This window comes from Vanessa tameamea, chromosome 16 (assembly GCF_037043105.1).
Source record: "Vanessa tameamea isolate UH-Manoa-2023 chromosome 16, ilVanTame1 primary haplotype, whole genome shotgun sequence".
NCBI lineage: Eukaryota > Metazoa > Arthropoda > Insecta > Lepidoptera > Nymphalidae > Vanessa > Vanessa tameamea.
Genome location: NC_087324.1, coordinates 11,711,004 through 11,733,621, shown reverse-complemented (window position 1 = coordinate 11,733,621; position 22,618 = coordinate 11,711,004). Strand labels below are relative to the sequence as shown.

The 22,618-nt window shown below is 33.0% G+C and overlaps 1 protein-coding gene across 3 annotated transcripts; it reads left to right on the top strand.

Annotated features, from left to right (window-relative positions):
• Window positions 1-286: 286 nt before the first annotated feature.
• On the top strand, window positions 287-5,979 carry LOC113394265 (disks large-associated protein 5-like). Of its 3 annotated transcripts, none has more exons than XM_026631507.2 (9): window positions 287-381; window positions 596-684; window positions 842-1,772; window positions 2,588-2,730; window positions 3,056-3,214; window positions 3,322-3,481; window positions 3,629-3,828; window positions 3,942-4,013; window positions 4,615-5,979. In XM_026631507.2, the coding sequence occupies exons 1-9, from the start codon at window positions 378-380 to the stop codon at window positions 5,116-5,118; spliced, it is 2,262 nt and encodes a 753-aa protein (XP_026487292.2). In that variant the 5' UTR covers window positions 287-377; the 3' UTR covers window positions 5,119-5,979. The 3 variants fall into 3 exon arrangements, with proteins under 3 accessions (XP_026487292.2, XP_064073437.1, XP_064073436.1); XM_064217367.1 differs by having other exon boundaries at window positions 315-381; window positions 596-748; XM_064217366.1 differs by having other exon boundaries at window positions 315-381; window positions 596-748; window positions 824-1,772.
• The last annotated feature ends 16,639 nt before the right edge of the window (window positions 5,980-22,618 follow it).

The window sequence follows — 22,618 nt, the reverse complement described above, 5'->3', positions numbered from 1 at the left end:
TTTGCGTTTTTTTTATTCGTTTTTATTATTATTTATAAATAAAAATAAGTCGGAAACAAATTAAGATATGTAACAACTGAATATTATGTTAAAAACATTATGTTCAAATATCTTTAAATACTCTGGGTTTTCTTTATTACTACATGTTTTTTCTAATATATTAGTGATATTTATATTATTAAAATTTCTTTAAGAATAAATTATACATAATTGAGAATTTTGATTTAAAGATATTGTATTATTACATATTTTATAAAAGTCTAAGATTGTCTGTGTCTGTGGTATATAATTTCGTGAATTTTGTGACAGTTATTTATTTGAAATCTTAGTTTTTGTTGATAGATTTTGTGTTTAAATTCTTTTTCAGGTTTCATCTAATGGGTAAGAATAGTTTTAAAGTCGTTTTTATTATTTGATTTAAATAAAGCATTTATTAAAAGCAATTACTAATAAAATAATAATGTCCAATAAAGTATACGAACTAAATTCAACAACTTTGAAAGTTTTTAAGCTAAAATTTGTACTTTGTTTATCTATTCAAAATATTTTAATTAATGTAATAAAAATGTTATTACTAAAACGTATTTATTTTCAGAGAAGAGCTTCGATTTCGGTGCGTTGTTGCAGAACCATGAGAAGAAGCACAAATACAAACCTACGCAGCTTGTAAGCGTAGCCGGCGGGGTACAGTGTCCAGTTTAATATTAATCATTAAGTACTCTGTCATAGCTTAATAATCATGCATGCGGTAGGTTACATCCATGTAAAAAGCTTCTTTTATCTATTCTTTTAAGGGAATAAGCGATTATAACTTTTTTGATAGTGCACTCCTGATTTTCAGGTGAAAAAACGGCTAGAAAACAGCATTAGAAATAGAAAAAGTACTCGTCTATCCGTATTTGATAAAATCAGAAATCTTCCAAGAACAGAAAGTCCATTGCCTGTAAAAAAGGTATTGTCCAAAATAGAGCACAGGCGGATGCAATTGGAAAAATGGAAGGAAGAAAAGGAGAAGAAGAAAAAAGAGGCTTCATTACAGAAAAAGAAGCCATTCATAGCTGGCGTACCACACAATCCACTTAAATTTGTTCCTCCTCCACCACCAAAACCTATGCCCAGTATATCTGGGCGAGTCACAAGATCACAGTCATCTAAACAAAACTCAGCCAATAACATTTCTAAACAGAAGTGTACTAAAACTGAAACCAAACAATCTAAATATATGACACAATCATTTGCACCAAAAAATGCTACCTTTAATCCACCAATATTTAAAAATATGATTAAGATACCCACTTTGGCGACCCACTCACAAAATGACACGAAATATACTTCTATTGAACATTCATTGCCTGCAAAAGCACCTAAGACTGGTAAATCAAAATCTATTGCAAAACATGAACCCAGAAACTTACGAAGTCGATCTCAGTTACCTGAAAAATCAAATAAGGGTAAAAAAGCATTAAGCCCAATAAAATCTTTTTCATCAACTTCAAGTTCCAGCTTAGAATCTAATTTGGGTGAAAAATCTCCTTTCAATAAAACCAAAACTCCGAGAAAGTCTATACAAAATAATAAGATGTTTACTCCTAAGAACAAGATTCCTAAAAGCGAGTCTAGTTCAGAAGAGAAACTACGTTCACCCAAGTCAATGGACTTACCGATGACACCAGAGCAAATAGTTGAAGAGGCTAAGAAAATAAGTCCCTGTGTCACTTTGTCTCGTGGAAAAGATAATGCAAGGAAGGAGATGAAGAAAAAAATTGTCGAAGGTATCAAAGTAGATTATATTTTTTAACATTTTCTATATACCAATAGCAATGAGAGTACAGTTGAACCACACCTTTGATTTAAAATTACCACTGATAGAACTACATCTCGGTCAAAGACATTGTGTCAATTTTAGGTCCAACTTGTTTGTTTATTTTTATTCTGGTGATTAGAATCGACTATTGAAACTGCTTATTGATGCTAAAGTTATTTGAAATTACTATGATTCAGATTGTTTTTTATTTGCTTGTATAATTATAATTTCTGGAGGGTTGGCTGTTTTTTCGGATACGATTTTGTCCAATGCTCCATTACTATATTCAAGGAATATTGCTTTGTGTAGTAGTAGTTATTATTATAGTAGAGCTGTTATTTGCTAGCTACTTATGAATTACCATCTAATTCATAAGTAGCTAGCTATGGAAAGTAGATTAAATATATGAAGATGACAGATCTTAATTAAAAATTTACTGTCTCCATTTACAGAAGGTAGACTTCTGTGATCAAACAATTTTTCAATATAGTACAGGTCATTATTGAAATATATGATTATTAACTTCCAAATGAAATTTAATATGAGATGTTTGTTCAATCTATTACCAATATTCAATATAATAAGATGTTTTTTTTGTTTGCATATTTTCTTATTGCATATAATGAGTTATCACATAAATAACAAATCAGTTATATGATAGAATATATCATAGTAAAAATTCTGGAGATTTTTGTGAATAGTAAAAATATTTTTTGTCTTAATTGATATTAAATTATATCTCAGTTCTAAAGATTTATATTTAAATAACTTGTGTTTATAAAGGTCTGCTTGATGAAGATCAATGTGAGATAGACAGCGTGGATCACTTCAGGAAGCAGCTCGACTCAGAAATCAAGCGCATTTCGGAGATGTGTGAAACCTGGGATAAGATACTGGAGCAGATTGCCCTGCCTGAAGCTGTACAGGTAAATTAATATATTTCAGTAAAACTCTCATTAACCAATTATTATTTCTATATTGTATTATTTTTGATACTTCTCACTTGAAAGTAAAATAATTGTCATTCATTTGTTGGCTAGCTCATGAACTATTCTTGGATTTTTTTTACATAATGTAATATATTTTCTCTTATCGTATAAGAAAGAAATTGATCTCACTCTCGTAAATTAATTTTGTAATAAGGCTTAATGTGAATACATTTATGGTTGGTCACTTTTAGTAGACTTTTTTTATCACTAAAATGCGTGTACATGCGATTGTTCTCACGACGTACCACGGCGACCGCGGCAGGAGGCGGTGCTGGGCGCGGTGGGGCAGGCGCGGCTGCTGATGTCGCAGAAGCTGCAGCAGTTCGCGTCGCTGCTGGCGCGCTGCGAGCGGCCCGAGCCGCACCAGGCGCTCGTCACGCCCACCGACCTGCACGGCTTCTGGGACATGGTCTTCATGCAGGCGAGTACCGGCCGCCCGGACTTGCGGCGGGCCCGCATGTATTGTACAAAACATTGTTTTAATTTAATTTAATATTTTTATGGTTTTTTTAATAAGTCTATATGCAGGTTGAAAATGTAGACATGAGATTCAAAAAACTAGAGGAGATGCGAGCCCGTGGGTGGGTCGACGAGCAACCCGTCGAGGTTAAAAAGAAGGTAGCGTCCAAACCGGCCGCCAGCCGCAGCAGACCCGCCGCCACCAGCCGCCTGAAGGACATAATCGCCGGTAAGTGACTAACAATGTTCTAAGTAATTATGTTCTTCAGTAATCCTACATGACAGGCTGACAGACTGACGTCATCATCATTATAATTTATATCAAAAGAAATTGTAATACAAATACCAATATATTTATTTGTAAATAATTAAACAGCGGCCCGAAAAGCCAAGAAAGATCATAACGTCGACGTGCCGGTCGTTGAAAACACAGCCGAGGAGAGCAAAACGTTCGAAGCTGGCTTTTTCAGCGTCCAGTCGCCCGTAAAGTCTCCCAAGCAAGCGTCCACTCCAGTTAGCAAGCCGAGTCTCTTGAAGGCGGTCTTGTCTAATGAGGCTAACAAATCCGCTTCTAAGGTAGTAACCGGCACTCAATAGTATATTATTCTTCTGTAAAATACTCTATATCTTCACATTTTGCAATTGTCATGTTTCATATTTAACAACACCACAATATTGTGCACTAACAGAATTCAGCTTCGTTCGCCATGCTTCGCGCTTCGCTGATCGGCAAGAATGTTGAACAAAATGAGTTGTATGTGGTAAGTACGAAAACGCTTCTGATGCCTAATTCATTAATTTCACATTTCTTGACTTCATATATATCTTTAGATATAATATAACACTATTTCAGTTAAGTATTTATGTCCACTTCGTCGACAAACAAAACGCCATTTTTTGCGAATCCATAATATATATCATATATTATTCAGGATCTCAACGGATATCGTTCAATCGTCAATTCGATAATAAAGTGGTTTACTTAGATTTTTTCTTGTGGTTGGAATAGCACTGGCCATAGAATTATTCAATAGTATTGTTCTAGCACACTTGGTTAAAGATTATATAGCTAATTAGCTGACGTCTTGTCGGATTTATAAGTAATTGATGAGGGCTTAAATTATGTTTTTTACAGATACAGGTTGTGATATTAATAACAATGAAGACAAATAGATTAACTATAAACGTCGGTTAAAAATATTCCTTTATTGAATTCCTATTAATATTCTGTTGGACAATATTTTTGTCGCCAGTTACTTAATTGATATATTTTGAAGAATTAAGTAAGAAGAAGATTAATAGTATATAAACTCTTTTATTTCCATTGATCAATTTATGTAAATAATAAATAAACATTTGCAGCAGGACCTCGTACCGTTAACACCGATTAATTTAGACGCTACGCCGGCCCGAAGCATCCTTAAATCGACGAAAAAATCTGGAAAGAAATCGATTAAAGTCGTACTATTCGATAAATCAGAATCGGAAGCTGTAGACAAGCAATACTCCTCCGAGAATGAAGCGGATATAACCGGCGTGGAGAAAATAGAAACAGATCAGAACGCGGACAGCGGCCTGTCGTCGATGGACGTAGAGAAGGAAGTGGAAGGCAAGGAGAACAAGTCGTCGAGGAGGAAGTCCAAATTGATCCGTCAAGACGCGACCGAGGATCGCAGCCCCGTGAAGACGAGGAGTATGCGGAAGAGCATCCAGACACCGACCGCTGAAAACGAGGAACGGAAGAAGCGAAGTTCCAGAAAGAAGGCACTTCAGGAAGTTGAAATAAACGTGGAGGAGATCAAAACGGAGACTCCTAAAAGGTCATCGAGACGAAAGAGTTCCAGTACGCGAGATGTTACTGCGTGATTCATTACCTGTTTAATTGAGTTACTAGTATTGTCTGCGGTCGAAATGCGTCATTTTGTTCACATCTGTGGCATACTTTTATTTTATGATAAATACTATGAAACAACGATAATTTTTGGTGTTCATGTAATAAGATTCGACGAAGTACAATTTTTTTTATAAATATACACTATATTTAAAGACACTAACGCTCTGGCGATTAATGTAAGTTAATTTTATTAACGCTTGTTTAATAGAAGATGTTACCAAATAAAATAAAAAAAAAACTAGAAGTGTCACGTCATAATCAGGAATAGGTAGGAATATAGATGTTAAAACTGTCAAAATTGTGAAAAACTTTAGCTATAGGATAGAAATAGCAAAATCTAGAGTGTATTGTGTTAAAGTTGAATTTAAACTCAAGGTTCATGTTGCAGCGGTCGACATTGATTATTACTCGTCACAATTGGGGAAGGGATTTATTAATTAAAAAAGTATAACCGTGCCATAAGGTTTCGACTGATCTAACAGTGTAAATAAGCCTTAAAGTTAATTGGGTTTACTTTAAAGGATCTAACAAAGTTACAATGCATTGCCTACCGTTTAGCACTGGATGGACCCATCGGTTACAATACGTTGGTGATTTAAAATATGGCAATTCGTGCTACTTTTATCTAAGATACAATGTTGGCAAAGAAACTCTGAATCTATCTTTACAGGAGATGATTATTTCCCAGCCGTGGGATGTTATTTTACAAGATCTGTTGTTACAAGAAAACATCTGTGACAAATGAATTACTTCTTTCTTTACTGTGTTTCAGTTACAATATTGTTTTATTTTATTTGTATTATTAAAATCGGCATTGAATTTTTTTTTATTTCGTATGTCGCGTTAAAAAAAAATATTTTTTCCACTTCATTGTCATGTATTGCTTCTGTTTGTCGACTTGATTGCAAATACTTGCATATAAGGCTATGAGGCATATTTTGTTTAAATAATTTAAGAATGACATTTTAGTAATCTAGTTATACGTCATATAAATATAGCATGAAAATATGTAAGGCATCTGACTGAGTTTTGTTTAACATCTTTAAATATATGTTAATAATATTTAGTTAATTTAGTATGTTTTAATAGAAGTAAAATCGTCGTAACTTTTAATGTATCCGTTTGATTTGTTATGTCCCGATGTTACTGTAAAGTTACTGTAATATATAAAACAATCGAAATCTCATTGCGTTAATTTTATTTATTGAAAATTAAATGATTTAGAAAAAAAGGCCTGGCGTCAATTTGTACTAATTCATAACGGTTACAGAACGTTCCCGATTCAATTCCAATCAAACTTGGACTGTTCTATATCTATAGCTTCGTTTACCTTGTAGGGCAAAACTTGAACATATTTTGGTTTTGATAAAATTATGGCTTACTAGTCTTTTCCTACGGGCGGCACTAAGTTTACATGGGGCTGTGGCCACCCATGCCGACTAGGTTATTGAATCAAACAGATATGATGTCACCATTTATCGTATTAATACTTAATTTTTAACTGTTTCTGCCACTAGTGGATATTTAGATTAAAAAATAAGAAAACGGCTAAACTCCAATGATTAAGTTCGGATTCGTGGCGATCATGTGACCATTTGTTAGTAGAATTGACCCCCGACTTCTTCATAAAAACAAAAAAATCATCTCAATTGAAATGACATAATATGAAGATTCTGTGTTCAGATTATAAAAGAAAAGGCAGTTGGAGAATTGAAATTTCCGATAGTATGTGTATTGTGTAGTAATTTGGTAAAACGTCAATAGTTAAAAATTCACGTGAAAGCACTTTTAACCTATTATCAATTTGCCTTTGGTTTTGGTTTTCGCTTTTGTTTCACTATTTTGTTGCGTACATTTCATCTGCCTTGTTTTTTATTTTAAGATTTTGTCAGTTTCATTTTCAATAGAAAATCATTAGATTTTCAAATTCGTTACAATTTATTTTTATATATGTTGGTTTTTTTTAGATTTTTTCTGCTATTCAGTAAAATCAAAGAAAAAACTTATCAATGTAATATTACCTATAACACAACAAACTTTAATTATGGATATAATATCATGTAAGGCTTTTGATGTATTTGTAAATAGTTTAAACTGTAGTAATTTTTTTTTTATCTATTTATAATTTGTAACTGTCGCTCGTTTAGGTTTTTCTTTGTTTTTGTTAACTAAAAGAAAAGTGACTGCGTCTACATTTAAAACTGCCAAATATTAAGCAGCACAAATAACCTCCGAAGTCATACGCAAGAAATGAATTTCAAATTCGTAATGAGAAAAAATCAATCTGAAATATAATTATTATTTAAAAATTTAAAATCACTTGATGTCGACTTTACTTGAAATACAATAAATACATTTTTTTAAATACATAAACTGTGTTGATGACTTACATAATAATGATACACAGTATATAACATGTGCATTTTACTAAATTTACAAAGAATAGTATAGGTTTTATTGTAACTAAATTGTATATTAAATAATAAAAATAATATGAGTTTTATTGCTTTATTCTAACGTCGAAAAACTAATCGAAGTTTAAACGAATGAAATAAGCAATTTGTATCTGACAAAATTCGATTGACGATGTCCGATTTTAGGAAATAGATTATATAGAACAATACATAAAACTATTGGAAATATATTTTTATTTCAACCTTGCCTACCAAATGAAATAGTTAAAAAGACAATTGTCGATAAGGTTGTCAAGGATTTACGTAGAGGATGTATAGACCCATTTAATTGCATATACGTTGTTTATTTTTTTCTGTGGTACCTTTACATTCAATTTAATCTAATCACGATAATTCAGGAGATTTTAGAAAAGCCGACTTTTATAAAATATATTTTCATAAGTTGGTTTTTTTTTTCGAATGATTTTTGTGAACTTAATTAAAAAAAATACTTTGAAATCAAACGTTATAATCATGTCGAATAAAATTAAGTTTTAGATTGTATTGCAAAATTTCGCATGAATCGGATAGTTGAACCTGACTTATTTTTCAGTTGCGGACAACGCGTGCTGTAAGGCGTCGTAAAAGTAAATATATCACTCGGAATGAATTTCAAAATGTGTCCTACAATTATTTTTAGTATAATTTACATCTGCGATTCCACAATATTTATAGTGAAAAATGGTCATTAGAACGAGGTTTTATATTTTTGAAGCTATCTTTTTCCAAATGAATCATAAATCAACTCCAGCAGAGCAGCAAGCCAATTCGTGTAGTAGATAAGACGTCCTTTGGCTTCAGAACCGCTGTCCTATTTAGCAAATTGCCAAATTGCCTCCATACATAGAGCTACGATTCTAGATAAGGACATTCAACTTTTATTGGGCATAGACAATATGACAAAATTTTATTGTCTTTCGTTGTATTGTAGGACTTTCGGTTTGAATTGAGAAAAACAGAATAAATTAGTTTATGTTGATTATTGATATCATAATCTATAGGAAGACAAACAAACGAATGTTATATATGTAAATTTATGTTATAGTATTGTGCTATTTTATATTACTTTTAATAAAAAAGTGTTTACTTTCATTTTCACAAAGGAATCTCGGTCCATATTTGTTTCCTATATCCTTGTGTTTTGGGCAAAAGCCAATGGCAACTTCAGAGTTCAGCTTAAAAGGCTATGTAGATTGTTCCAGTCGTAAGGGCGATAGTGGTTTGTATGATAACTTTGTAAATTTAATTTACATTAAAGAGTTATTTGGAATACTAATAATTGGTTTATTCAAAATATATATGTATATATAACTAATGACTTAATTTTGTTGGTATTTAAATTGAACAATCATTACGGGATTTGATAATATTTTAGTAATAGGTAACTATTTTTATATTTTATTGCCAAATGCTTTTTGGTCTTTTGATGTTTAATTAATAGCATTAACTTAAATTTATCTTTAACATATTTTATTTTATAATTGGTATAAATTTGTGATAAGATATGATTACTGACGCGAACAAAACCGTACACAGGGTCAGATTACGTAAATCTATGCAAATTTAGCCCAAAACCGAGTACTGAGAGTCAGTAATAGGGGGTTATTAGAATTTTGAAGCTGGCAACACCAACATGGCGGAGGTATAATTTGCGCACACAATACAGTCATTAGCACTGTTCAGTGTGATTGCGTTAGGCAATTATGCGTATCTATTTGGTTATCGTATTTACTGTTCGTTAGATCATGTTAATTCGGTAAATATTTGCTAAATTTTGATATTATATATTACAATGTTCGTAATGAATTGTTAACTTGATATTGACTTGGGTAATAGTTTCTCGTCTATAACAGGTGCTATTGCATACTTCGGGCTCTCCTTAGAGAGAACAATCAATCTAAAACAAATATAGTCTGTAGAATCTATTTCTGGTCCGATGTGACTAATTTTGTGATTAACAGAAAGATTAACTTGTGTATAATTAAATATTGCGAAATAATTTTAATCTTCTCTTCTAATCGGAGCCTGTCTTCCTAGCTTTATTATTAAACGTTGTTATTGTCTGTGGGATTAAATTAATAGTTATATTAGTTATAGCTATATTTGAGTCTATGTTTAAATTTTAAATATTTAGAGTTATAATACGTTATCGAGACTAGAGGCTCAGTGTGATACCAATACATTGAGGTTTAAGTCAATTTCAGGGTCTTCCTCTTAAACATTGATTAATTATTTAATATATGATTGTAATTATCTCTACATATTATAGATGTGAGCAAAGTTAATTTGATTTATTTTTACGTCTACTCTACTACGAGATGTGACTAAAATAAGTGAATATTAAAAAGTCAATGGCCATGATGGCCATGTAGTTAAAATACGGACACGGCACTGATTTTTTAGGTGCTTATTTTGTGGTTATAATTTATCACGTAGTTGGTGAAGAAAATATCGTTAGGACACCCTAGACAAGTAGGGTGGAATTTTACCAATTTTACAAACCAACATTAGAGCAGTTTGGTAGAATAAACATTAAACATTCTTGCAAAACTCATGGTTATTATGAAGATTAATAAAAGACAATATACCTGTGCTCAGTGAAGAATGGTGCAGTAGAGGTTACCATTTACATTCATTTCTTACTGTAAAAGATTTTAATAAAAGTAGTCTAGAAATAACAAAGGATTCCAGCGAACAAATTATCATAATAAAATAGAGATATAGTTTTCGCACGCCAACATAATGGAATCTCGCTTTTATCTCTTCGTTTTCACGGAAAAATTCCAGCCAATAATGTTCGTAGTGGCACATCTCTTTATTTTATGAAGTTACTTATTTGTTCTGTAAAAATAATAGGGGGGAAGGGAGAAAGAATAAAGTGGAAATGGAAGTGTTACACGTCAATTGACGTCTATCTTCTTTTGAAGCTATTCTAATGCATGCTAGAGGATGTACATCTGGCAGAATTCGACACGACCACGAGACGGATTAATGATTTCGCTCACTGATTTTTCTAAATAAAAAGTGTACTTACGAAATAAATATATTAGTAGGTTGCCCGGGTTTTAATCATCGTCTAAGTTCACGTATTCAAATCACTGGGTCATATTGGCTCTAGTGGGTAGTATACTAATACTACTACTACTTAGTACTAACTAAGTAGTAGTCGATATAACATTTTATTTTTATCTTGCGGTCATGGTACAAATCACATTAACATAATTGAACAAACGAATATGGTTATCCTTGGCTATGAAGTCAGGCAGAATATATATGTTTGACACATTTCTAAGCAACTTTCTGTTCTTCAAGAGTAGTTTGTACAAAATATGGAGTGATACATATCCGAGGCGCGTATAATCCGCTAGTAACGTAAACAATGATTTCGCTTCGGTGTAGGGAAGCAGTAGGGTGGCAATGAGTAATACTATAAGATGGATTTCTTATACCATTCAATAAAATATTGAAATTTGTTTGACATATAAGTAAAGTAATCAAAGTATAAAAATAATATTCATTCATCCCATGGCGGAGAGAAAAACGTACAATGTACGTTACAAAACGTTTTTTTTTATCGTAGAATCAATTTTATAAATATTTTTATGCCTTAATTTCGATATGTAAATTTAACTGAGAAGAAACTCAATACTAAATATTTTCAAGAATGTTATGTCTTATATCAGTTATATTCGATTAAATGTATATATCCTTTTACTTTTATATTATCTATGAAATCTCCATTGTCTATCACTATAGGATTTTAAATGAAATACCTTATCCTAGGACGGAAGTGCACTCTTGTATTTTCTTACTCTGGTAGTCCGATGGGACGACAATCTGTCACGACCGGAGTGATCAATGGGTTTTTTGTGTTTTTATAGGTATGTAAGTTAATACTGTCAACTTCCTAATAACGGACTGAGATTTTGGTGACAGAAAAATCTCAACATCAAAATTGTATTCGACAAGAGTACGATGAACTGATTTATAAAGACTTTTACAAGAATTGATTATAAAACTACTATCAGCAGATATACTATAATTAAAGTACTTATTTTTTTCTATCTTGTAAGTTGTTATACAAAATGTAAACGTTTTATTATTTGTGATTTTATTTGTGTATAATTTTAAAAGTATTTTGGAGATATCTTAGCGTTATTAAAGTATCAATGACTAATTTGATAAAACGTTACAGAAAAAAACGTATTACTGTTTATTATACTATTTACGGTAAGGACTTTAACATCTTCATAAAAATTCTCGTTTGTGATGTTGTCACCCTATGAAAAACGGAACTTGAGCCAGTTTATTAAAAATTGGATTTACTCTCGGGCGGCGGCACGCGGCTCTTTTCATATCAACATCTCGCGAAACTTTATATTTGTCGTAATGTGGGGGAACGATATTATTATTTGCGCAAATGTTATAGATATTTGTGCTATTATTTTTTATATTTGAAAAGCAGATAAGGTGTTATGATACCAAATATATTGAGTTGTTACGCGAGAACTAACCCGAAACTCAGAGAGAAAATAATCATGAAGTATCTGAAAGAAATTTTATGTGACGTTGACTATTTAAAGAAAAAGTATATCAAAATAAACCTTTTCACGTTTCACATCTCATGACTGAAACACGAAGAATTTTTACAGAATTGCACTGCTGGTCGACTAAATGATTTGTTTTAATAAATCATTTGGTATAGATTTAATTACAATGATAGTAATCATTAAAATATTCTTATTATTACTTAGCATACATTGTCAGCCCTCTGAAGCGTAGGAAGGTCAAACATGCATGCTTTGAATTAGAGTATAGAGTTATTAATAGAGTTCGTTATCTAGTCTATGACATTGCGGGTAGGTATGAACTGTCATAACAATAAATAATAATGAAAAACGCATGAAAAATTATCACGAGATAAAAATGGAAATACTTCAATTAGAACCTATACTGGAATTTGTCACATATTTACTGTAAATATTTGCTACACTAAAACACGTGTCGCGAGTCAGTCTCATAATTTTTGTTTCTTTTTTTTTAAATTTCTTGGAAATTCGCCGCCCTTACGTCTTCATTATGTGACTGAGTACGCCCGCCGTAATCCAGCCTAATATTATCCATGCGACAGATACTTCCAAGTTCAGCGTGCAATAGCAAGACCGCGGTAAAAATCGCCATAAGGTCTGAACCGAGATAATATAGTACGGAAAATATTTACATTCCAAAACACAACAAATTTTATCACTTTATCCCCTGTCATGAATGTAACAAGATAAAGGGGTGTACTCATCACATATATCATACTCACAGGTTTTATACACCGCTGTCATTTATGACATGTGTTTGTAGCTTACGTGTGGTCAGTTGACGCTGTGAGTAGGCAGCTTTATATCAAATCATGTCTTTTTTTAAGAGTTCGAAACACAAATGCTTAAAATTCGCCAGAAGTTTTCTCAATTTAATAAATAAAATATATTTTAATACCAAAATTACTTTTCTTTAAACCTCTCCATGTTAAATTAATTATTTTTTAATAAAATAAACGTAACAATTATAATCTCTAATCTCTCTCTAATGCCGATAGTAATTAATCTATTCCATTTAATCTAATTAATAAGTAATAAGAGCATACATTTACGTCTAAACTAAGTTAGATATTTGTCTCCAAAATTGTACTTAAAATACTTATAACATTAAATTGTTAATTCCATCATTCTTTTGTCAGTAATGAGTAAGGACAAACGTCTCGCTGCATTAAGATATTTATTGGAAGTTTGTAATTCAATAATCTTACTTTTTAAGTATATTCGAGTATAAAGTAAATAATCCATTAAGAACAATTCGTAAGTGCACGTGCTACTTATAATGAAAAAGATTCATTAACGTAGGCTACACTTAGGGAGCTTTTAACGTATATAATGTTACCATTATTCAATTCTTAGTTTAATGCCATTATCGTTGATAAAGCAAAACGACTTTGACAATTGACACTAAACGTATTGTTTTTGACAGATGAAGTGCGGACGACAAGCACTAGCTTTTATTATCTTTATTTTTTTAAACATATTTTCAAATGCTTTTATAATCTGGGAGAAATTACGTATAATTACTATCTGCTTACTCGATTAAATTGTTATTTGTTTAATATTTTGCCTAGTTTTTAAATCTTAAAACAGAAATATCTACTAAAACATTAACCTGTTCAACATAAACTATACGGTTTTAAATTTTGTTATCTGCTATATTAGCAATAGTTTTTTGAACTATGATTAAGGTCAGAGGTTCAAATTCGGACGATCACCTCATGATCTTGGATGATAGGTTGTAATCTATATTTTATATTTAATTTGGTATTTCTACAATGAAGATCAAACTAATTGTTTAACTGTGTTTAACACAACTTTATAAAATAAACATTAAAATATCTTAAACATACATTATAATAATTCCATAAAAATTTAACAAATGTTGGGTACATTATTTAGTTTGGGATTGTAAATGTCTTATTTGCAAATAAGCTTTAAAGTTATTTAATTCAGCGTCCCTTGCCCTCGGTGAAATATGGAGCGTATTTTTCAGCTTAGTCTCCCCTCCGACAAGGGATAGTTATAATGAAGTCAATACAACAGACGGACACTTTAATGCAAATAAGATAAATAATATCATAATACAGTCGTAAATTAAATAGATTTTCTGTTGTTACTTAGAGTTTATTAATTCTAGTTCCATTTACGTGATCACATTTATTATTTCGTTTCATAATTTACAATGAAATAAACCTCCCAATGTCGTTTAATAATAAAAGTAACAAAGATAATAATACGTTTACTACAATTAGTAGTGAATATTTATATGTAAGTTATGTAAAGCGATATTGAGTTTTTTTTATAAATATGACCCTTGAGTGCTAGTCTAAATGATTTTGCTTTTCGTTGATTTATATATAATATTACTATAAGAGTTACGTAACTGTTTAAGTCAAAGTGCTGGGCTAAGGCCTATTCTAGAGACAGTTTTGAAGCTTATTTAAAACGGTGCTCCGATGCGAATGAGCTCCTGGTTTTAGTTTCATTCATGTGACAGATTTTAACCGACATGTGCAAGTTTTATGATTCAAGAAATTTCCAGATTGCGTGAAATTCATACATAAAATTCAGCAAACACAATTTTGGATTTTGGCTACTATTAAATTATTAATATTTAATTATCACTGTTAATAATTTAAAACATTTAATTTAAAATATGATTACCATAGTTTCAATAGTCATCTCGTCATATTGATTCGTATGACCGTAACAATTCATTCGTTCATTCCCGCTCCGTTTTGAGGTTTTTTTGGTCAGCGAATGCTCAGTCGGTGGTCTGCTATCGACTGGTCATCTATACACGCGTTGCCAATCATTTTGATGCGCTGCTGTTCTGATTGCCATGATATTATCCTACGTTATAATTAACCTTATTAAAAGGGCATTGAAGCTATAATACAGTGTACAAGATTTGTTGTAGTTTTAATATTGTAGTATTTTTATAGATACGCATAATCTTAATTTAATGACAACTTTTTTAAAGGTTATGTATGGGTCATTGACGGTATTCGGAAATTAGTATATTTTATTTATTTAGAGTTACAAATATATAATTTAATTGTTGTATTTTTTATGCATATTTTTATTTCATTTCATTTTGTCATGGAATTTTATTTTTGTTTGTGGTGAGAGGAACTTTGGTGTGAAAACAAAGTTGTCAGTACATCGTTAATCGTTATACAAATTCAATTTAGCTATATATTTTATTTACAAATGTGAATGTAAATCTTTCTGATATAATAATTACATGCCAACAAAATACACTTTTTTATCTGTAAATAATTGGAGACATTCTGTGTAATATTATTTCATGTAACATGCAAATCGTATTTGGTGCCACAGAGTACAATATTGTGATATATGGTTATGGCGGGAATTTAGACGTTAACGTCTAAATGGTGGATATTGGCTTCAATATATTTGGTTATAAAGCTTTTAAACAAGTATGAATATACGTTGAATTTATAATATTATTGAATAAACATATAAAAATATTTAGCTGAATTATTATTTAAAAATATATTATACACTAGCTGTGCCCGCGACTCCGTCAGCGTGCAACTCCTTGTGTGTTATTAAGCTAATGTATTGGTAATATTGTTTAGATCACGTTTACATGAGGCTTTGTTGAGCACCTAAGGATGTCATTTGAAACGCTCTATTATAAGTGCGAATAATGTATAAGAATTGTTTAGATTGCACATGTTCCCCTAAAAGTAGTGATTTCAAAGGTTCCGGTGGGTCTTCGAACGAAAGCAAATTTATTTTACCTTCAGAACAACAGAACCTTCCCTCTCAGTGAAGGTTTCGGACTCACGGGATAGTACATGCCGTTCGCGATCAGCTGTGAGAAGTAATTCCCTCTCAGTGAAGGTTTCGGACTCCGAGATAATGTATGCCGTTCGAGGTTCGCTGTGAGCCGTAAATCTCGTTGTGAAGCAGTTTCAGCTTCTCGGTTGAACATGTTTTTCTCGGTCAATGGTAAGCCTTAGCTCTCGTTGAGAAGAGCTTTGAGACGCCCGTGGTATAGCTCGTCTCGCTCTGTCAGCTGATAATCGCATCCCTTTCTCGGGAGAGCTTTCATTGGCTCGAGAAGTTAAGGCACTAACTCTCATAGAGTTTAACCAATGTGCTCTTTCCTCTGCTGATTCTTAAGAACGCCTATTTCTCATTCTCTTAGTTTCTCTCGAATTTCGAGATAAAGATAATCGTTTTTTAGGTGGCATTGATGCGGGTAAATGAAAATAAAGCTTAAACGTAAATGAAAATAAAACTAATATAAAAAAAGTGAACGTAAATTAGCCAAAACACCTATCGGTATCTAAAAATATATACGTACCTAATATTACTTTACCTAAAAAGAAATAAAATGTAAACTATTAATAATTTGTGATTTGAACAAATATTTAAACACACCAAAATAACTAATACCTATTTTATAAAATAAAAACAAAAGGAATCTAAAAATAAATTATCAGAGACTAAAAGTCGCGCTGATAAGCACGGTTTGTTAATATCAATTAAGTATTGTCTGTCAATAAGGTCGAACGCTCTGAACGTCTATTCGCATCAACAGGCAAAAATTGTATGAAGCTCGATGGCGGCGACCGATTCGCGAACGTTCGAGAATGTTCGTTTTACGAAGCTACTGGCTAGGTGACTCGCTAGCCTCTAAGCGCCGAGCAAGCCGCCTGCCTGTGCGTTCGCGACCTTATACAAAAACAATCCTTATAGTATGATTCAGTATTCACGTGCGATGGCTTATTATTAGCGTATTTCATGTATAACTTTGGTGTTTCTATACCGATTTCTATGATTATTTTTTATGGAATAGTTAATACTTTTAACTTTTTTAATTTGGGATGACTGAGAGTGTTATAAACGTAGGAGTAGACAAATATAATCAGAAAGCTTCGAACTGCTAAGCTATCGGGAGTTACACGTGTTATTGTGAGTCAACCATAAAATATAGACATATGCTGTTGTGGGATATTTTTTATATAATTTTAAGGAGAACATTTCCGTCATACATGATTTCTGTGTAGCTTTAACCATTAAGGTTGTACATGCGACGGAAGATTAAAAAATGGAGCAACTTCTCCCGTTTTTTCCAACATTTCCCTTCATTGCTCAGGAGTATGAAAAATAATTGTACCAAGTTTCGTTAAAATCCGTCGAGTAGTATTTGTTTCTATAACGGTTATACAGACAGACAGACAGACAGACAAAAATTTTACTGATTGCATTTTTGCCATCAGTATCGATCCCTAATCACCCCCTGACAGTTATTTTGGAAATATATTTCATGTACAGAATTGACCTCTCTACAGATTTATTATAAGTATAGATTTACCTTTTTTACATTTCTATCGATAACAGTCTAAGGAGGTGAAAAAGAGAGTTTTAGATATGTATATATTGATGTTTGTTCTCATTTACATATTTGAACATTGTTATATTTTATTCAAGCCAAAACTTCCAATGACTTAAATAAGTATATTATAGTTTTATGAATAGCAAGCTATCCTTGCGAAGTAACATACTACGTAAGATCAGTTTTCAATTAAAATAGGGCTGTCGGCTGACATTTTTTCAAATTTCTCATTATTTGTAATAAAAACCCACAATCCAATGTTTAATGATGACAAAAAAAAAAATGCAAGAATGATTAATATAACCTAATTGATAACTTTTATTTCTAAAATTTTTAGTGTACTATAATATTTCCAAACTAGTTAAAGCATTCCGATTTGACATACATATGTATATAAGCATTTAATTGTCAAACTGTAGTATAAAGTATAATAATTTAAAATGTTTTAATTAAAACCTTCTTTTACAAATTTTACCTTCACCTAATCTGTGACCTGTGGGTGAAGTAATAAAATCAGTTATTGTCAGGGCTCAATGGTTTTAGATTGCAGCTCTAGTTGAGCACTATGAAAGTGTAATGTAATGGTGTTTATTATGGTTTACCGTTTCTAATCGAGCTTCAATGGTTCGGAGAGCTGCAGCGAGATATATCCTTTATCTTTTAGAGATCAGTTGCAAGTCGTGCGGGATTCAATTTGATGTTTAAATTAACTTAAATATTTACTAAATGTCAATGTTATTTTTTTTTTGTTTTTTGGTCTTCATTTATTTCGAATAAATAAACCGACATGCGATCAATAAGTGTAAAATCAACTAAGGTTCGTTCGGTATGCGTAGGTACAAGCCCGAAAAGACCAGTCGTAATACAAAATCTGTGCTCTTAACGCATATTACTAAACTATTGCCCAACATTATATTTTTAATTTTTATTTATAGGTATTATTACAATCAAAATTACTAAATGATATGGCGATCACGGTTTTAATAATATTATTTATTTTAGGCAATGCGTTGTGGGTCCTGCGCTTATCCCAGAAAGTGCATTGTTTGCACTATAAAATCTTTTGCACAATTGATTAGTTTTGAGATTAGCTGTCGTGATCTACATTCATCAATATGATTTAAGTATTTATAAATATTTCAAGTGCTACTAAGGAGTAATTAATTTTCAATTATAATTCAATAATAAATATTGTTTGAAGAAATTAGGTTAATTGCTTTCTCAGTATAATTTGTAGATTAATTTCTAGTAATGTAATTAATTATTTATTTACAGTTTCGCTTCAAATCTAATGATTATTACGGCATTGTATGAGATTTGTTGGCGAATTCAAATTGATTAAAAATATGTTAAGAGCTGATGGCTGGTTCGTTGAATTACCTGAACAATTATTATTCGTTTTAGATATAATAGTGATACTATTACTACCTTGTTGGTATAGTCTAGCTTCTAAAGCAGATCTTGAGGTCCCGAGTTTAAACCCCGGGTCTGGCCAATGAAACGTTATTGGGTTTTTCTGTCACGAAATTCTCAGTGTCAATCTGCAGTTTTGGAGATAATAGTTAATATTTTCCTAAATTCTGACTGATCGTATCTAATTATCCGCCGTGAATATAAACCATCATGAGGATGTTGTCATAATTTCTAGCCTTTTTTATGTAATATGGGCCACCTTATGTTAAGTGGTACCGCCCATAGATATTGGCGCTGTTAGAAATATTAACCATCCCTTATTTCGCCAAAGACACATGGCTGGTGGAACCAAGATGTTATGTCCCTTGTGCCTGTAGTTACATTGGCTCACTCAACCTTCAAACCGGAACACAACAATACTAAGTATTGCTGCTTGGCGGCACAATATTTCATAAGTGGGTGGTACCTACCCAGACGGATTTGCACCACCACCAAGCTCTACTACCAAGTGAGCGTGTAAAAATAAACAAACTAACAAAACGTAATTAGTTTGTTGTGTGTTGTTATATTACACATATTAAGCGCTTAGACAAAGTTCATTCGATAATAGCCGAAGCTTTTCGCATTCAGGATAAATTATTCAAGACAAGATGTCAATTGTTATATTGGCTTCCTTGCCCCACGATAAAGAGTTGATGATTACCGCTGATCCAATTCTCTGCAACCGTCACTGTATTGGAATGACCTAAGATCTAAAACGGTCTTTATTCGCCGTGATTCCTAGAACAGCGAGTGGTTCGATTGTGTTCGCTTCTTGATAATCTCACATGACGTCCGACTGCCACTAATTACACGCACATTATTTTTAGACGTAATTCTAGGTATGGGTTAAGTTTATTCGATCGCTTCTGGAACTTGAGAGAAAATTAACTAATAGATGTGATGGCTACTTTGAGAACATTGGTAGTATATCTTTGCGTAAATGACGTGTATTTATGGTTAATGTAGGAATTTTATGACATTTCTAATTCCTCTCATCAAATGTTGTCTGGAAGAGATTACTGGAAGCAATAAGACTGTTTTAATACACTTATTACGAAAGGCGAATGAATCAACCGATGGTCACTTACCATAGGTTGATTCATTCGCCGGTCGTTTTAACCCGTAATTAATAGTGCAAGAAGCAAAACATTTTCACTTACACTTTAAGCGTAAATTTAACCAATGAATTGTTCAACAGGTTATTCTTCTTCAGGAAGAGGATATATAAAAATGCTATGTGGGTGGTAGCTGTGATATATGTTATACGTGTTGCTGTAAGTAATTCTCGTATTTTTTGTTATCCGGTTTGCTATGTGAAACATTATTTTTGGAAATAAACAAACAAGCTATTGAACGTGTATTCTTTACTATCTACAAACATTTTAGTAACTTATTTTTTTATTAATAATTAAATTGTATTTGAATATTCCAACAGATTTTGAAATAACGTACATCTATATTTTTTTTTTGTAAAAAGTCACACTTTTTATTTACAATATAAGCAACAAGTGGAATAATGAACTGAAGTACGAACTTACTTTGGCATGGCTTACTATAAAAATGAGAAGCAAAGTTCGTAAATCCAGGACGATATTTTTTTTCACGACACTGTTGCCATTTTTAGTTATTTGGCTCAATCGTTAACAGTAAATTTTGTTTTTAATTATCGCTGCGGTGCTGATAATGGTCGTAGTATTTTGGTCCACTACCCTATAAGTATTTGACTCTTTCGACAGGTCTGTTTTTAAAGTAGGTACAGTCCAACTCGAAAGTATATACGCGTGGTCAATTACTAACAATAATTAATTCGCGGTGTGATACCACAATGCCGCGGTGTGATACCACAATGCCGGAGGTTACATTCCGGCAAAGTGCAGTTCGTAAAGCACTTCTTTCCTTGGATATTCATAAGTCGAGTGGACCCGATGGCATCCCTCCAATCGTGCTACGGACTTGTGCTCCCGAGTTGGCGCCGGTCTTAACGCGTCTTTTCCGGCAATCTTATGCATTCGGCGTCGTCCCGAACTCCTGGAAGACTGCTTTGGTGCATCCGATCCCTAAAAAGGGCAACCGCTCAGACCCGTCTAACTATAGGCCTATAGCCATCACCTCCTTGTTCTCAAAGGTAATGGAGTCCATTATAAGCTGCCAGCTCCTGCGGTACCTAGAGGAGTACCAGCTGATTAGCGACCGCCAGTACGGTTTCCGTCGGGGTCGCTCAGGCGGTGATCTTCTGGTTTACCTTACTCATAGATGGGCGGAAGCAGTTGAGAGCAAGGGGGAGGCATTAGCAGCCAGTTTGGACATAGCGAAGGCCTTCGATCGCGTGTGGCACAAAGCGCTTCTTTTGAAGCTTCCTTCCTATGGGCTTCCCGGGAAATGATGCAATTGGATTACCAGCTTCTTGGCAGATCGGAGCATCAAGGTCGTTGTCGACGGTGCATGCTCCGACCAAAAATTCATCAATGCTGGTGTTCCATAAGGCTGCGTTCTATCACCCACCCTGTTTCTTCTGCATATCAATAACTTGTTGCAAATCAGTAACATTCACTGCTATGCAGACGACAGTACCATAGACACCTCATACACCGGCCGTGCTAATATTTCTCGGGAAAACGTCGAAGAAAATCGGAACTAACTTGTGTCTGAAATCGAGTCTTCGTTAAACAAATTCTCGAACTGGGGCCGGCTAAACCTAGTCTACTTCAACCCCAAAAAGAAATTTTGCGCGTTAACCGCCAAATAAATACCTTTCGTCGTATCTCCACGATTTGAGAACATTTTGATAGCCGCCACAGCTAGTATCGGAATACTTGGCGTTGATATTTCGAGCCTCGTACAGTTCCGCGGTCAATTGGAAGGCAAAGCCAAATTGGCATCAAAAAAGCTCGGTGTGCTCAGCAAGGCAAGACAGTATTTCACGTCGGCACATCACCTCAGACTATACAAGGCGCAAATTTGGCCTCATATGGAATACTGCTCTCACCTCTGGGCGGTTGCTCCCCAGTACCAGCTCCTTCCATTTGACCGTAGCCAACGTAGAGCAGCTCGAATTATCAACGATCAAGCAACCACTCTGTGGAACCAGCATTTTTCTGCCGGCGGTTTTTCCGAACCGATACGACTTGGGAACCTTCAAAAAAAGAGCGTACTCCTTCCTAAAAGGCCGGCAACGCACCTGCAACCCTCCTGGTGTTGCAGATGTCCAAAGGCGGTGGTAATCACTTTCCATCAGGTGAGCCTCCTGCTAATTTGCCCCCTATAACAGAAAAAAAATTTAGGTTTTATCACAATCTGTTAATGTACGACACCGATGAGTTCAATCAATTTAACAAACTTATTTTAATTTCATGTGTTAATATATTTTCTAGTAAAAAGGCGAACGAATTATTTTCTCTTAGGTATGTAAATCCATGAAATAAATATAATATTTATAAATTAAATTATACCCTTTAATAATAATATCATATGTATGTCTGCGTGTGGTCTAGTTTTTCTAAACTATGTTTTGTTGAAATATATACATATATAACGAAGATAGACGCGTGATCACCAGTGCCCATGATGAGCACCGTAAGAAATTGCGCCACTAACCTTGGGA

Bases quoted from the DNA above. Each gene is read 5' to 3' on its own strand.
- LOC113394265 (XM_026631507.2), top strand. The intron at 1,773-2,587 runs GTATCAAAGTAG...GTGTTTATAAAG, and splicing joins GAAGAAAAAAATTGTCGAAG to GTCTGCTTGATGAAGATCAA. The intron at 2,731-3,055 runs GTAAATTAATAT...CGACCGCGGCAG, and splicing joins CCCTGCCTGAAGCTGTACAG to GAGGCGGTGCTGGGCGCGGT.